General features: G+C 40.6%; 1 protein-coding gene across 1 annotated transcript in view; it reads right to left on the minus strand.

Annotated features, from left to right (window-relative positions):
• The window catches only part of LOC142661064 (uncharacterized), a 99,261-nt gene that overhangs the window by 14,776 nt on the left and 67,281 nt on the right, over positions 1 to 17,204 (minus strand). The window contains exons 5-6 of the mRNA XM_075838321.1: positions 1,749 to 1,846; positions 1,466 to 1,580 (exon numbers count right to left, since the gene is read on the minus strand). Coding sequence (XP_075694436.1) covers positions 1,466 to 1,580; positions 1,749 to 1,846 — 213 coding nt within the window. The remainder of the gene's footprint in view (positions 1 to 1,465; positions 1,581 to 1,748; positions 1,847 to 17,204) is intronic.

Raw genomic sequence — 17,204 nt, forward strand, 5'->3', positions numbered from 1 at the left:
GTTATAAATTTACGCCGTTTACTATGCAGCGTAAATAACATGTTACCTTTATTCTATCGGTCGGCACGATTACGGGGATACCAAATATGTAAAGGTTTTATATGTTTTCCTACGTTTGCACAATAAAAAGCCTTTTAGAAAAAAATTACTTGTTTTTGCATCGCCGCATTCCAAGAGCCGTAACGTTTTTATTTTTCCGTCAATGTGGCCGTATGGGGGCTTGATTTTTGTAGTGTAGTGTAGTTTTCATTAGTACTATTTTGGGGTACATAGGACTTATAGATTAATTTTTATTTAATTTTTTATGGGGGGAATGGGAGAAAAGAGAGAATTTTGCCGTTGTGTTTTGCGTTTTTTTTGGACACCGTTCATCCGGCGGTTTAATTAATATGTTCATTTTATTGTTCAAGTCGTTACGATCGCGGGGATACCATATATGTGTATGTGTGATTTGTTTTGACACTTTTACTAAATAAAACCACTTCTTGGGCAAAAAAAGTGGTTTTATGTGATTTTCACTGTAATTATTATTTTTTTTTTTCACCAACTTTATTTAACTGATTGACATTTTTTTTTTAGTCCCACCAGGGGACTTCACTATGCGATCTGCTGATCGCATATATAATGCTTTGGTATACTTAGTATACCAAAGCATTATTGCCTGTCAGTGTAAAACTGACAGGAAATCTGTTAGGTCATGCCTTCGGCATCGCCTAACAGGCAGATGCTGAAGGCAGACCTGGGGGTCTTTGCTAGACCCCCCGCTGCCATGGAAACCCGACGGCGACCCGCGATTTCTTTGCGGGGGCGCCGATGGGGTGACAGAGGGAGCTCCCTCCCTCTGTCAAACACATTAGATGCCGCTGTCACTATTGATAGCGGCATTTAATGGGTTAAACTGCCAGAATCGGAGCGCGCTTCGATTCCGGCAGTTGCAGCAGGAGCCAGGCTGTGTATAACAGCCGTGCTCCTGCCGCTGATCGCGTGGGTACAGTCTCAGTACCCGCGCCATCACAGGACGGATATATCCGTCCTCCTGCGCGAACTAGCAGCTGCAGACGACGGATATATCCGTCCTTCGGCGTTAAGAGGTTAAAGAGGCTCTGTCAACAGGCTGGAGGCGATGTTCGGTCATTCTCCCGTCGCTTGTGTGAAGGAACTACGGGAGTGATAGCACAGCGTGATCTCGCTGTGCTGTGGATTAAGCTGGACATGAATGAAGAGACGTGTATGACGCTGATTGGTCAAGAGTAAAAAACGCCCACTTGGGCATTAAGAACAAATTTGCATAACACTTAAAATGCTCATAACTTTGTCAAAAATAAACATTTTTAAAAAACAACAACACAACTTTTCCACATTAAAGTGCCTATTAGATTAGGTAGAAGATAGGGCAGTTATAAACTGGTGACAGAGCCTCTTTAACAAACCTCCCAATTCACTTTCTAAATTCATTATTGCTTACCTGTGGTAACACCTCCTGGAATTTCCTCCTCCACTTCACTCTTACATGGTTGAACGCCCCTCACCCGCTCTTCTTCTGCTTCTTCCTCCACTTTGATATTAGTCAGATTTTCCCCCTGATTTCACATATGTAACAATTCAGTACAATACAGCAGAGAGTGCGAAGAATCTAACAGATCAACATAAGAAACCACCAAAATCTATGACCACATCTATGACCGCAGGACCAAAAAGCTCCACACCCCCGCCTATGTAGATCTGGTATAGGGCTCAGCTTCATCTACCTGATGATTCTCAGGGACATTGTGATTTTCCACTGGGCTGTTCTGGGAATACAGAAGACTGGGACATCTCTCTGGTGGATTTCTCCTATAGGATCCATCTGTAGGAAACACACAGTGACTGAATACATGACTACTGTATATCTGTCTATACATCAGACACTTCTCTCTACACCTTACATTCTATGTTTATTAATCAGAGCCGAAATGACATTGTTTTGCCCCTCACCACCTGCTCCTCGGACCCAGCGCCTTGTAAGTGAGACGAGGAGCTAATGTCTCCCTGCTCTGCATGTAGTTAAGACCTCTTAAGAGCAACCTGCCAACAAACAGAAAAGGGCTAGGGCATCCCTTTGAAACGGGAACCATTGGTGAAGACCCCATTCAATTATCAGTTAGAAAAAGTACATGTAGTAAGAATAACGACTATTCCACACAAGGGATGGGAAACCACTGAGATGTTGGAGGAAGCTTTACATTTATATAACCCCAAGTTTCCTCTACCTTGTGCTGTTATGGCGAGTGGGGGAAAAAAAAGGGAGAATACAGTTAGGTCCAGAATTATTTGGACAGTGACACAATCTTCATGATTTGGGCTCTGTGTTGGATTTGAAATGAAACAACTGAGATGCAATTGAAGTGTAGACTTTCAGGTTTAATTCAATGGGTTAAACAAAAATATCCTGTAAACGTTTAGGAATTGCAACAATTTTTCTACAGAGCCGCCTCATTTCAGGAGCTCAAAAGTAATTGGACAAATTAACATTACCATAAAAAAAAGTAACTTTGTAGAGAATCCTTTGCAGGCAATGACTGCCTGAAGTCTGGAACCCTTGGACATCACCAAACGCTGGGTTTCCTCCTTTATGATGCTTTGCTCTGCTTTACTGCAGCGGTCTTCAGTTGTTGTTTGTTTGTGGGTCTTTCTGCCTTAACCCCTTAATGACCAGGCCATTTTGCACGTTAATGACCAAGGATTATTTTTCGTTTTTTCACGGTCACATTCCAAGAGTTGTAACTTTTTTTTTATTCCGTCGACATAGCCGTATAAGGACTTGTTTTTTGCAGGACGAGTTGTATTTTGTAATTGTACCATTTTTAGATGCTTATAATACATTGATTAACTTTTATTAACTTTATTTTAGGAGAATTGAAAATAAGCAGCTATTCCAGCATTAATTTTCACGTTATAAATTTACGCCGTTTACTATGCAGCGTAAATAACATGTTAACTTTATTCTACGGGTCGGCACGATTACGGGGATACCAAATATGTAAAGGTTTTATATGTTTTCCTACGTTTGCACAATAAAAACCCTTTTAGAAAAAAATTACTTGTTTTTGCATCGCCGCATTCCAAGAGCCGTAATTTTTTTATGTTTCCGTCGATGTGGCCGTATGTGGGCTTGATTTTTGCGGGCCAATGTGCAGTTTTCATTAGTACTATTTTGGGATACATAGGACTTATAGATTAACTTTTATTTTATTTTTGGGGGGGGAATGGGAGAAAAGAGAGAATTTTGCCGTGGTTTTTTGCGTTACTTTTGGACGCCGTTCATCCGGCGGTTTAATTAATGTGTTCATTTTATTGGTCATATATGTGTATGTGTTATTTGTTTTGACACTTTTACTAAATAAAACCACTTTTTGGGTTTTATTTGATTTTGACTGTCATTTTTTTTTTTCTTCACAAACTTTATTTAACCGATATACATTTTTCTTTTTAGTCCCACCAGGGGACTTCACTATGCGATCTGCTGATCGCATATATAATGCTTTGGTATACTTAGTATGCCAAAGCATTATTGCCTGTCAGTGTAAAACTGGCATGACCTAACAGGCAGATGCTGAAGGCAGACCTGGAGGTCTTTGTTAGGCCCCCGGCTGCGATGGAAACCGGACGGCGACCCGCGATTTCTCTGCGGAGGCGCCGATGGGGTGACAGAGGGAGATCCCTCCCTCTGTCAAACACATTAGATGTCGCTGTCACTATGGACAGCGACATTTAATGGGTTAAACTGCCGGAATCGGAGCGCGCTTCGATTCCGGCAATTGCAGCAGGAGCCAGGCTGTGTATAACAGCCGTGCTCCTGCGGCTGATCGTGTGGGTACAGTGGCAGTACCCGCACCATCACAGGACGGATATATCCGTCCTCCTGCGCGAACTAGCAGCTGCAGAGGACGGATATATCCGTCCTTCGGCGTTAAGGGTTTAAGCTTTGTCTTAAGCTAGTGAAATGCATGCTTGATCGGGATGAGATCTGGTAATTGACTTGGCCATTGCAGAATATTCCACTTCTTTGACTTAAAAAACTCCTGGGTTGCTTTCGCAGTATGTTTTGGGTCATTGTCAATCTGTAATGTGAAGCGACGTCCAATCAACCTTGTTGCATTTGGTTGAATCAGAGCAGAAAGTATATCCCTGAACACTTCAGAATTCATCCGGCAGCTTCTGTCTTCAGTCACATCATCAATAAACACTAGTGACCCAGTGCCTTTGGCAGCCATGCATGCCCATGTCATCACACTGCCTCCACCATGTTTTACAGAGGATGTGGTGTGCTTTGGATCATGAGCCGTTCCAAACTTTCTCCACTTTCTTCCTCCCATCATTCTGGTACAGGTTGATCTTAGTTTCATCTGTCCATAGAATGCTGTTCCAGAACTGGGCTGGCTTTTTTACATGTTGTTTGGCAAAGTCTAATCTGGCCTTTCTATTTTTGAGGCTAATTAATGGTTTGCACCTTGTGGTGAACCCTCTTTATTGGTTCACATGAAGTTTTCTCTTTATAGTAGACTTAGATACACCTACTTAGATACACTTATAGTAGACTTAGATACACCTAATTCCAGGAGAGTGTTCTACACTAGGGTAGCAATTGTGAAGGGATTTTTCTTCACCATGGAAAGGATTCTGCAGTCATCCACCACTGTTGTCTTCCGTGGACGTCCAGGCCTTTTGGAGTTCACGAGATCACCAGTGCGCTCTATGTTTTCAAGGATGTACCAAACTGTTGATTTGGCCACTCCTAACATTTGTGCTCCCTCTCTGATGGTCTGCTGGGTAGGCTGAAAAAAAGAGTCTGCAAGGGCGCTGCTGCACACGGATAAGACCGAAGTGAAAACTACGGAATGTTGATGATAATCCAATGATAAAATGATGATAATTAAATAAAATTTTATTGGTAATACGACTACGCGTTTCAATGCCGTACCGGCATCTTCATCAGGTCATGAAAGAGAGCACAGACATCACAGTTTAAATAGAGTCTTAAAGTTCGAAAAAACCCGCCAATGTGAACAGGGGCAGGGCGTTCAAGTGACGTCAGAGTTCAAAGGTTAAAAAATGACAGATAACAATGACCAAAAAATAATAAACGTAATCAAAATAATAAAAATGATAAAAAAGGAAAGATCAAGTCCATATGCTAGGAAACAATATAGGAACAATGAAACAGGTGGTACCAAATCAGGGGATGCAGAACAGGATGAGGGGTTATCCGTGAAATAAACGGATAAATAGGTGCTGGTGTCAATACAACAATTATAAACAATATAAGAATAAAAAGTATGTAAAATGTATAAATAGGCCGTATAATGGCACGATAATCAGGAGAGTCAAAAAGACAATTGGAACTTAATCCTAATACACACAAAAGAATGCAGTCGGCAAATGCCGGTAAAACATAAATAAATAACAGCTCAACGAATGTAGAAAAAAGGGATGTCATATGTGTAAATTTGGAATGCAAAAACATAAATATGAGCATTACTGAGAGAATAAGGGTACCAATACTGGATATGAATAATTAATAAGAAATTAGTGAACAAATGAATCTGGTATGGTATAATGATACGCTATAAAGCCGATATTAAAGCCGACAGCCGGTAAATGATAATAGGTAAAGAACGAAATAATAAAGATGAAGAATGATATGGGGACAAGAGGCTAAATAATGAAATGTACAAATGTAAAGGACAGTAACTGATAATTAACAGTATGTACTATTAATACTGATGATGGCAAAGGGCATATGACCTGAATATATTACAAAGAAATACAGAATAAATCTGTAACGGAAAGAAACACTGATGATGCAAGAGAAAATAAAAGTAAGCAACGATGAAGATAAAACAAAACATTAATGGTACAAAACATAAAATACACAAATATATTAAGACGACAACATGGGTCAAAAAACAGTATAGTCATGAATATATAATATAATGTCATATCATGAACTGAAACATATATCAAAAAATGGAAAAAATGAGAATATACTGTATTAGTAATTAAGCCAATTATTAATCCAAAGTGGACTCAGAGACATCATTAAGGCCATCAGGTTGAAGGGTTTTCATTTTAAAAATCCAGTAGTTTTCGCGTTGCTTAAGTTTGCTGAATCGATCAGTGATATTGTGCGGAATTTGCTCTATAGGTGTAATGAGCAAACTGCTAAATTGACTATTATGTGTAGTGGAGAAATGTCGAGAGACACTATGTTTTAAAAAACCAGTATTTATGTTGAATCTGTGGTTATTGATTCTGGTCCGTAAACATTGCGTAGTACGGCCAATGTATTGGAGATGACACGGACATTCCAACAAATAAATGACGAACGAGCTTCCACAGTTCAGAAAACTATTGATCTTAAAAGATTCTTTAGTCATTGTGGACGTGTAAATGGAGGTCTTGTGAGTGATATTAGTGCAACACATACATCTCTGTCGGCCACATTTGAAAGAGCCCAAAATTCTAGGAAGCAAACTGGAAACAGGTACCATGGGATTTTTTAGTTTACTAGGTGCTAAAATATTTTTAAGAGATTTTGATCGTCGATAGGTAATGGTGGGTCTATCCGGTAATTCAGTTTTTAAAAAGGGATCATTCCTCAAAATGTGCCAATGTTTATCAAGGACCTCTCGGATTTTTTTGTTTCCACTATTAAAAGTTGTAATAAAATTATTACTAAATTTCTGTTTATTTTCGATTGCTCTATCTTGCTTAATGCACGAAGATTGTGACAATAAAGAAGCTTTCTGACGTGCCCCTTTGATTAAACTTAAAGGAAAATGTTTTTCCCTGAACCTTTTTTCCAATAGGTTACATTCCTCTGTAAAATCGGAGTCGGTTGTACAATTTTTTCTCACTCTTCTAAACTGTCCAAAGGGAACATTTTTAATCCAAGGGGGGTAGTGGGCACTGTTGAAATTTAAGTAGCTATTTACATCAACAGTTTTGAAATGTGTCTTTGTTATAAATTTGTTAATTCTGGTGTCAAATGAAATGGTTAGGTCTAAAAAGTCAATAGACAGAGTGGAAAAAGTGTATGTAAAAGAAAGTCCTAAGTTATTTAAATTTAGATGATCAATGAAAGATGAAGCTTCGGTCTCATTGCCCAACCAAATGAAGAGGAGGTCGTCGATATAACGTTTATAAAATAGAATTTTACTTTTGAAGGGGTGATCATGGTATATATAGTGATCTTCAAAATGTCCCATGTATAAATTAGCATAAGACGGTGCGAACTTTGAGCCCATGGCGCATCCTTTGATTTGGTTGTAGAATTTATTATCAAAAGTAAAAGAATTATGATTTAAAATAAAGTCAACACATTTGTTTAAAAATACAATTTGATTCTCTGGCATACAGGTTTTAGTGGATAATGCAGAACTAATGACCTTTAGACCTTTGGAGTGGGGAATATTGCTATAGAGGGCAGTTACATCAGCTGTGAGGAAATTGATGGGGTACATAGAATTGGTGATGTTAAGTGAATGAAGTTCTCTGATTACTTGGGTCGAGTCCCTAAGGTATGATGGAAGACTGACTACTAAAGGTTGAAGGTGAGTATCAATGAAATGTGAGAGGTTGCTAGTAAGGGACCCGATCCCCGATATGATCGGACGACCTGGGGGGTTAGTTATGGATTTGTGCACCTTTGGGAGATGGTATAAAAAGGGTATGCTTGGGAAGGGCATATTAAGAAAGCCTCTTTCTTTTTTGGTGATGATCCCTTCATGGAAAGCTGTATCTATAAGAAGGGCGTATTTAGGTATATGAATGGGTAACGGGTTTATAGCTAGTTTAACATAGAAACTGCTGTCGTCCAAAATTCTATAGGATTCATCCAAATATTTGTCCTTGTCCATGATAACAATCCCACCGCCCTTGTCAGCAGAACGGATCACAATGGTATTATTTTTGGCCAATGATTTCAATGCAATTCTCTCCTGGTAAGTGAGATTATGAGGAGTATTAATGGGTTTATCGAGGGATCTGAGTTCATTACCTACTAAAGCAGAAAAGGTTTCTATAAAAGCACCTTGGTGGTGCAAAGGGTAAAAGTTTGATTTAGGCTTCAAATTAGTGGCAATAATTACTTGGGGACTAACTGAAGTGGATGGTTCAGAAATCGCAGTCGGTAATGGAACGGTAGGGGCCATTTTGGACATAGAGAAATGCCTAGTAAGGGTAAGTTTACGGATAAAACGATTAAGGTCCATAAAGAGATCAAAAGTATTGGGTGGGGAGACAGGGCAAAAAGAGAGACCTTTGCTAAGGAGACTAATCTCATGTGTATTAAATTCATAAGAGGATAAGTTGAAAAGTTTGATTTTTAATAAATGGTTCGATGTTTCTTCAGATTGGTTGGTGAGGGTCTCTTTGTTTGCATTTCGTTTAAGGCCTCCTCTTCTTCCTCTATATCTAATTTTCTTTTTGTCGATATTTTTTGAACTAAGGGAAAAAAATGTGTAATTGTTTGAATTTTTGGACTTATGAGGTAAGTGATGAGTTGGTCGTTGCTGTTGATGGTCGGCGTGACAGGTGGCATTGTGAGTTGGGAGGGAAGTCCTAAAAAAGAAGTAGTAGTGTCTAAAAAAGATACAGGCGCTGAAGCTGCAGCTTCAGATGCAACAAAAATTGCATCATTAGGCAATGATGCAAAGGCGACATTCTCTGTACAGGTGGGTAGAGACATTTCAAAAAGACTAGCAGAGGTATTATGAATGGACAATTGTAAGAGGGAGGGGGATATACCATGGTCAGAGGATAAAATTGACTCATTAGGAGATAGGGATATTGGGATGGGATTGGAGGACTCTTCAATGGTGGATTGGAATTGTAATAGACGGAATTCCAATTCCGAAGCCTTAAAAGCATTGATGGGTACTTTAGTAAGGAGATTAATGGGTGGTGCCGAAATAGTATCCATAGGGACATTAATGTGCTTAGGTACAGTAGGAACGGCAGTAGAGACTGGTGCTGAAACCATAGTGCGTTTGTCTGTTGGTGAAAAAAGGTGAGCAGAATCTACAATAGGTTTTGAAGAATTGTTGCTCCTCAGGCTGTTCTTAAAAAATCTATTGCGGGGTGAAAAACTCCGTGGTTCACCCCTATTAAAACCGTTAGTAAGGGGATATTTGTTAGAAACCGCTCTTAGTGGGAGATGTAAACCTTCACGACGGGAGTTTACCGTATTCTCAATGCAGTTGTCAGAAATTTCATTACTTAAACTGGAGAGATTTTCATAGTCACGACGGTCTCTTTTGAATTTATTCGTTTTTTTGAGAATTAAATCTTTTTCATAAATATTCAGACGTTTGTTGATGGAGGTCTCTATTTGTAAAAAATCGGGATGCTCGGAGAATCTGAGAAGATTCCCCTTGATCGTATTAACCTCTAATTTCAGTGTATCACTGATGGCTGTCCTTTTAGTGAGAAGGACATTAAGGATGCCTGAGTGACAGTCATCCAAAACCTTTTTCCAAATGGTACTGAAGGAAATATCAGCAGGATAGGGGTTGCTCAACTCAACCCTCAAACCCCTGGGGGTAATTTTTTCAGAGATATAAGTTCGTAGAAACAGGCAGTCAATATTTTGTTTGGCTTCATCCATGAGACAATTTTCTAATGTTAGGAATGTATCGGTCATAATCTTCGTGAGTTCGGGAGTAAATTGATTACTCACCACGTCTGCTGGATCCATGGTGTCCATGATCCCTAAAGATTGTAGAATCCATTGCTCACGGAAGTGCCTTCTGTCGTTGATAAAATCCGTCATGTTGGAGAAGGGTAAATGTGGAATGTTACAATAGTCCAAGATCCAGATGATAAAGACTTAGATGATGGAGAAATCTCACTGGAAATAAGATGAAACTTGCTTCTGAACAAATGGAGTGGCAGCCAGTGTAAAAAAGAAGAAACCGCTGAGGCGCTGTTCACACGAGGAGACCAAAACCGCAGCAAAGATAACTTCACTCCAAGACGGCAACTCAAAGGAGGAGAAGGTCCAGGACTAGACTGGTGAGAGAAAGCGAAACACGGCGCCACATGGTGCAGGTTACCCAAGTGGGAATGGATAATTTGAGAAGAGTGATGCTTACCTTGAAGCAATGAAATTTGAGCGTTGGAGAGAAAGGTGCTGCTGCTGCCGGGACTCGAGGCCGGTGATTCCAGAAGAACGACCGCAGATACTATGCTGGGTAGGCTGAAAAAAAGAGTCTGCAAGGGCGCTGCTGCACACGGATAAGACCGAAGTGAAAACTACGGAATGTTGATGATAATCCAATGATAAAATGATGATAATTAAATAAAATTTTATTGGTAATACGACTACGCGTTTCAATGCCGTACCGGCATCTTCATCAGGTCATGAAAGAGAGCACAGACATCACAGTTTAAATAGAGTCTTAAAGTTCGAAAAAACCCGCCAATGTGAACAGGGGCAGGGCGTTCAAGTGACGTCAGAGTTCAAAGGTTAAAAAATGACAGATAACAATGACCAAAAAATAATAAACGTAATCAAAATAATAAAAATGATAAAAAAGGAAAGATCAAGTCCATATGCTAGGAAACAATATAGGAACAATGAAACAGGTGGTACCAAATCAGGGGATGCAGAACAGGATGAGGGGTTATCCGTGAAATAAACGGATAAATAGGTGCTGGTGTCAATACAACAATTATAAACAATATAAGAATAAAAAGTATGTAAAATGTATAAATAGGCCGTATAATGGCACGATAATCAGGAGAGTCAAAAAGACAATTGGAACTTAATCCTAATACACACAAAAGAATGCAGTCGGCAAATGCCGGTAAAACATAAATAAATAACAGCTCAACGAATGTAGAAAAAAGGGATGTCATATGTGTAAATTTGGAATGCAAAAACATAAATATGAGCATTACTGAGAGAATAAGGGTACCAATACTGGATATGAATAATTAATAAGAAATTAGTGAACAAATGAATCTGGTATGGTATAATGATACGCTATAAAGCCGATATTAAAGCCGACAGCCGGTAAATGATAATAGGTAAAGAACGAAATAATAAAGATGAAGAATGATATGGGGACAAGAGGCTAAATAATGAAATGTACAAATGTAAAGGACAGTAACTGATAATTAACAGTATGTACTATTAATACTGATGATGGCAAAGGGCATATGACCTGAATATATTACAAAGAAATACAGAATAAATCTGTAACGGAAAGAAACACTGATGATGCAAGAGAAAATAAAAGTAAGCAACGATGAAGATAAAACAAAACATTAATGGTACAAAACATAAAATACACAAATATATTAAGACGACAACATGGGTCAAAAAACAGTATAGTCATGAATATATAATATAATGTCATATCATGAACTGAAACATATATCAAAAAATGGAAAAAATGAGAATATACTGTATTAGTAATTAAGCCAATTATTAATCCAAAGTGGACTCAGAGACATCATTAAGGCCATCAGGTTGAAGGGTTTTCATTTTAAAAATCCAGTAGTTTTCGCGTTGCTTAAGTTTGCTGAATCGATCAGTGATATTGTGCGGAATTTGCTCTATAGGTGTAATGAGCAAACTGCTAAATTGACTATTATGTGTAGTGGAGAAATGTCGAGAGACACTATGTTTTAAAAAACCAGTATTTATGTTGAATCTGTGGTTATTGATTCTGGTCCGTAAACATTGCGTAGTACGGCCAATGTATTGGAGATGACACGGACATTCCAACAAATAAATGACGAACGAGCTTCCACAGTTCAGAAAACTATTGATCTTAAAAGATTCTTTAGTCATTGTGGACGTGTAAATGGAGGTCTTGTGAGTGATATTAGTGCAACACATACATCTCTGTCGGCCACATTTGAAAGAGCCCAAAATTCTAGGAAGCAAACTGGAAACAGGTACCATGGGATTTTTTAGTTTACTAGGTGCTAAAATATTTTTAAGAGATTTTGATCGTCGATAGGTAATGGTGGGTCTATCTGGTAATTCAGTTTTTAAAAAGGGATCATTCCTCAAAATGTGCCAATGTTTATCAAGGACCTCTCGGATTTTTTTGTTTCCACTATTAAAAGTTGTAATAAAATTATTACTAAATTTCTGTTTATTTTCGATTGCTCTATCTTGCTTAATGCACGAAGATTGTGACAATAAAGAAGCTTTCTGACGTGCCCCTTTGATTAAACTTAAAGGAAAATGTTTTTCCCTGAACCTTTTTTCCAATAGGTTACATTCCTCTGTAAAATCGGAGTCGGTTGTACAATTTTTTCACACTCTTCTAAACTGTCCAAAGGGAACATTTTTAATCCAAGGGGGGTAGTGGGCACTGTTGAAATTTAAGTAGCTATTTACATCAACAGTTTTGAAATGTGTCTTTGTTATAAATTTGTTAATTCTGGTGTCAAATGAAATGGTTAGGTCTAAAAAGTCAATAGACAGAGTGGAAAAAGTGTATGTAAAAGAAAGTCCTAAGTTATTTAAATTTAGATGATCAATGAAAGATGAAGCTTCGGTCTCATTGCCCAACCAAATGAAGAGGAGGTCGTCGATATAACGTTTATAAAATAGAATTTTACTTTTGAAGGGGTGATCATGGTATATATAGTGATCTTCAAAATGTCCCATGTATAAATTAGCATAAGACGGTGCGAACTTTGAGCCCATGGCGCATCCTTTGATTTGGTTGTAGAATTTATTATCAAAAGTAAAAGAATTATGATTTAAAATAAAGTCAACACATTTGTTTAAAAATACAATTTGATTCTCTGGCATACAGGTTTTAGTGGATAATGCAGAACTAATGACCTTTAGACCTTTGGAGTGGGGAATATTGCTATAGAGGGCAGTTACATCAGCTGTGAGGAAATTGATGGGGTACATAGAATTGGTGATGTTAAGTGAATGAAGTTCTCTGATTACTTGGGTCGAGTCCCTAAGGTATGATGGAAGACTGACTACTAAAGGTTGAAGGTGAGTATCAATGAAATGTGAGAGGTTGCTAGTAAGGGACCCGATCCCCGATATGATCGGACGACCTGGGGGGTTAGTTATGGATTTGTGCACCTTTGGGAGATGGTATAAAAAGGGTATGCTTGGGAAGGGCATATTAAGAAAGCCTCTTTCTTTTTTGGTGATGATCCCTTCATGGAAAGCTGTATCTATAAGAAGGGCGTATTTAGGTATATGAATGGGTAACGGGTTTATAGCTAGTTTAACATAGAAACTGCTGTCGTCCAAAATTCTATAGGATTCATCCAAATATTTGTCCTTGTCCATGATAACAATCCCACCGCCCTTGTCAGCAGAACGGATCACAATGGTATTATTTTTGGCCAATGATTTCAATGCAATTCTCTCCTGGTAAGTGAGATTATGAGGAGTATTAATGGGTTTATCGAGGGATCTGAGTTCATTACCTACTAAAGCAGAAAAGGTTTCTATAAAAGCACCTTGGTGGTGCAAAGGGTAAAAGTTTGATTTAGGCTTCAAATTAGTGGCAATAATTACTTGGGGACTAACTGAAGTGGATGGTTCAGAAATCGCAGTCGGTAATGGAACGGTAGGGGCCATTTTGGACATAGAGAAATGCCTAGTAAGGGTAAGTTTACGGATAAAACGATTAAGGTCCATAAAGAGATCAAAAGTATTGGGTGGGGAGACAGGGCAAAAAGAGAGACCTTTGCTAAGGAGACTAATCTCATGTGTATTAAATTCATAAGAGGATAAGTTGAAAAGTTTGATTTTTAATAAATGGTTCGATGTTTCTTCAGATTGGTTGGTGAGGGTCTCTTTGTTTGCATTTCGTTTAAGGCCTCCTCTTCTTCCTCTATATCTAATTTTCTTTTTGTCGATATTTTTTGAACTAAGGGAAAAAAATGTGTAATTGTTTGAATTTTTGGACTTATGAGGTAAGTGATGAGTTGGTCGTTGCTGTTGATGGTCGGCGTGACAGGTGGCATTGTGAGTTGGGAGGGAAGTCCTAAAAAAGAAGTAGTAGTGTCTAAAAAAGATACAGGCGCTGAAGCTGCAGCTTCAGATGCAACAAAAATTGCATCATTAGGCAATGATGCAAAGGCGACATTCTCTGTACAGGTGGGTAGAGACATTTCAAAAAGACTAGCAGAGGTATTATGAATGGACAATTGTAAGAGGGAGGGGGATATACCATGGTCAGAGGATAAAATGGACTCATTAGGAGATAGGGATATTGGGATGGGATTGGAGGACTCTTCAATGGTGGATTGGAATTGTAATAGACGGAATTCCAATTCCGAAGCCTTAAAAGCATTGATGGGTACTTTAGTAAGGAGATTAATGGGTGGTGCCGAAATAGTATCCATAGGGACATTAATGTGCTTAGGTACAGTAGGAACGGCAGTAGAGACTGGTGCTGAAACCATAGTGCGTTTGTCTGTTGGTGAAAAAAGGTGAGCAGAATCTACAATAGGTTTTGAAGAATTGTTGCTCCTCAGGCTGTTCTTAAAAAATCTATTGCGGGGTGAAAAACTCCGTGGTTCACCCCTATTAAAACCGTTAGTAAGGGGATATTTGTTAGAAACCGCTCTTAGTGGGAGATGTAAACCTTCACGACGGGAGTTTACCGTATTCTCAATGCAGTTGTCAGAAATTTCATTACTTAAACTGGAGAGATTTTCATAGTCACGACGGTCTCTTTTGAATTTATTCGTTTTTTTGAGAATTAAATCTTTTTCATAAATATTCAGACGTTTGTTGATGGAGGTCTCTATTTGTAAAAAATCGGGATGCTCGGAGAATCTGAGAAGATTCCCCTTGATCGTATTAACCTCTAATTTCAGTGTATCACTGATGGCTGTCCTTTTAGTGAGAAGGACATTAAGGATGCCTGAGTGACAGTCATCCAAAACCTTTTTCCAAATGGTACTGAAGGAAATATCAGCAGGATAGGGGTTGCTCAACTCAACCCTCAAACCCCTGGGGGTAATTTTTTCAGAGATATAAGTTCGTAGAAACAGGCAGTCAATATTTTGTTTGGCTTCATCCATGAGACAATTTTCTAATGTTAGGAATGTATCGGTCATAATCTTCGTGAGTTCGGGAGTAAATTGATTACTCACCACGTCTGCTGGATCCATGGTGTCCATGATCCCTAAAGATTGTAGAATCCATTGCTCACGGAAGTGCCTTCTGTCGTTGATAAAATCCGTCATGTTGGAGAAGGGTAAATGTGGAATGTTACAATAGTCCAAGATCCAGATGATAAAGACTTAGATGATGGAGAAATCTCACTGGAAATAAGATGAAACTTGCTTCTGAACAAATGGAGTGGCAGCCAGTGTAAAAAAGAAGAAACCGCTGAGGCGCTGTTCACACGAGGAGACCAAAACCGCAGCAAAGATAACTTCACTCCAAGACGGCAACTCAAAGGAGGAGAAGGTCCAGGACTAGACTGGTGAGAGAAAGCGAAACACGGCGCCACATGGTGCAGGTTACCCAAGTGGGAATGGATAATTTGAGAAGAGTGATGCTTACCTTGAAGCAATGAAATTTGAGCGTTGGAGAGAAAGGTGCTGCTGCTGCCGGGACTCGAGGCCGGTGATTCCAGAAGAACGACCGCAGATACTATGCTGGGTAGGCTGAAAAAAAGAGTCTGCAAGGGCGCTGCTGTCTGTTTCACTTGCATTGAGAGCTCCTTTGACCTCATGTTGTGGGTTCACAGCAACGGTGTAACGTCTATGGCCACGGCCCGTCGATCGGTCGTTAACCCCGACGGCCGTGGCCATGGACAGCGCCGGCACTCTCTTCCGGATTCCGAGTGTCTCCGGCGGGTGCGCACGCCCGCGCGTGCACGGCCTTAAAGGGCCAGTGCGCGCGTTTTTGTAAAAACTGTAATCTGTAAAGGATCTGCCAGGCACTACGTCTGGGTATACTCCCAGGATTAATCAGTCGACACCTGAGGCCAGACCTCTGAGACTGACACCTGCTCCCACCAATCAGGGTGGCAGGCTCAGGAGTGGGAGAGCCTATCGTGGCCTGGTCGGTCAGAGTTAGCTCCGCCCCCTGTCCATTTATACCTGCCGTTTTCTCTTCCTCCTTGCTTGTTATTCTTCTTGGATTCCTGGCCCCACTGCTGCCTTGCTCCAGCCTGCTTCTGCCGTGCTTCTGCCTTGCTTCAGTTCCGTTTATCCCGCGTTGCTCTGCCCCTGGCTTGCTTCTGCTCCGTGCTCCCGTTTGTATACTCCACTACTTCCTGATCCTGACTGGCTCATTCACCGCTCCGTTTCCTCGCGGCGTTCCGTGGGCTACTGTATTCCCTTGCGTGTTCCCTGTTTGTACTCCCTTGCACTTAGACAGCGTAGGGACCGCCGCCAAGTTGTACCCCGTCGCCTAGGGCGGGTCGTTGCAAGTAGGCAGGGACAGGGCGGTGGGTAGATTAGGGCTCACTTGTTCCCTTCACCTCCTTCCTGCCATTACAAATCTGGCCCAGGATGCCCTGGGCTATAAAAAGGGCTCTGCCCTCTTGCCCTTTGCCAGAGTGTTGTTAGTTTTCCCGTTGTTCGTCTTGCTTATGGCCTCCCAGTGTCTTCCAGCCTCCCAGTGTACCTTGCTCCTGTATTCCGTATCCCGTATCCTGTTTCCGTGCTACCTCGTGCTATTGCCGTGCTGTGCTACAGTCTACGCTACCCTGCTACGCCTCACCGAACGACTTCCCACCGCCTGGTTCTGGACGTGTCCGCCTCGCCACTGCCTACGATTGCCTCAGGTACTCTCGCTGAACCATTGAACTGTGTACTTTCCGGTTTGGCCAGCTGAAATCCCCGCTACGCGGTACGGCCCAGTGGGTCCACACCCCGCACCGTGACAGTACGCTCTGGCCATGGACCCCGCTGGCCAATTCAAGGGCTTGTCACCCTCCCAAGCCATGCAGGCGGATCTGCTGGATCTCCGAGCTAGGCAGGACCAGCTCCTCGTGGCCGTGGACTCTATGGCGAAGCAGCTAGGGACGCTAGTTGCCTCCATTCCTGCTTCTATGCAAGTTCCTCAAGCCAAACCTCCTGTTGCTCCTCCTGGCAGTTCCTGTACGGACCCTCGGTTCTCGCTGCCATTGCCCTCTCGGTTCGATGGAGACGCCAGTGCTTGTCGGGGGTTCCTGAACCAATGCCACATTCATTTTACCCTG

This window comes from Rhinoderma darwinii, chromosome 1 (genome assembly GCF_050947455.1).
Source record: "Rhinoderma darwinii isolate aRhiDar2 chromosome 1, aRhiDar2.hap1, whole genome shotgun sequence".
Classification (NCBI taxonomy): Eukaryota; Metazoa; Chordata; class Amphibia; order Anura; family Rhinodermatidae; genus Rhinoderma; species Rhinoderma darwinii.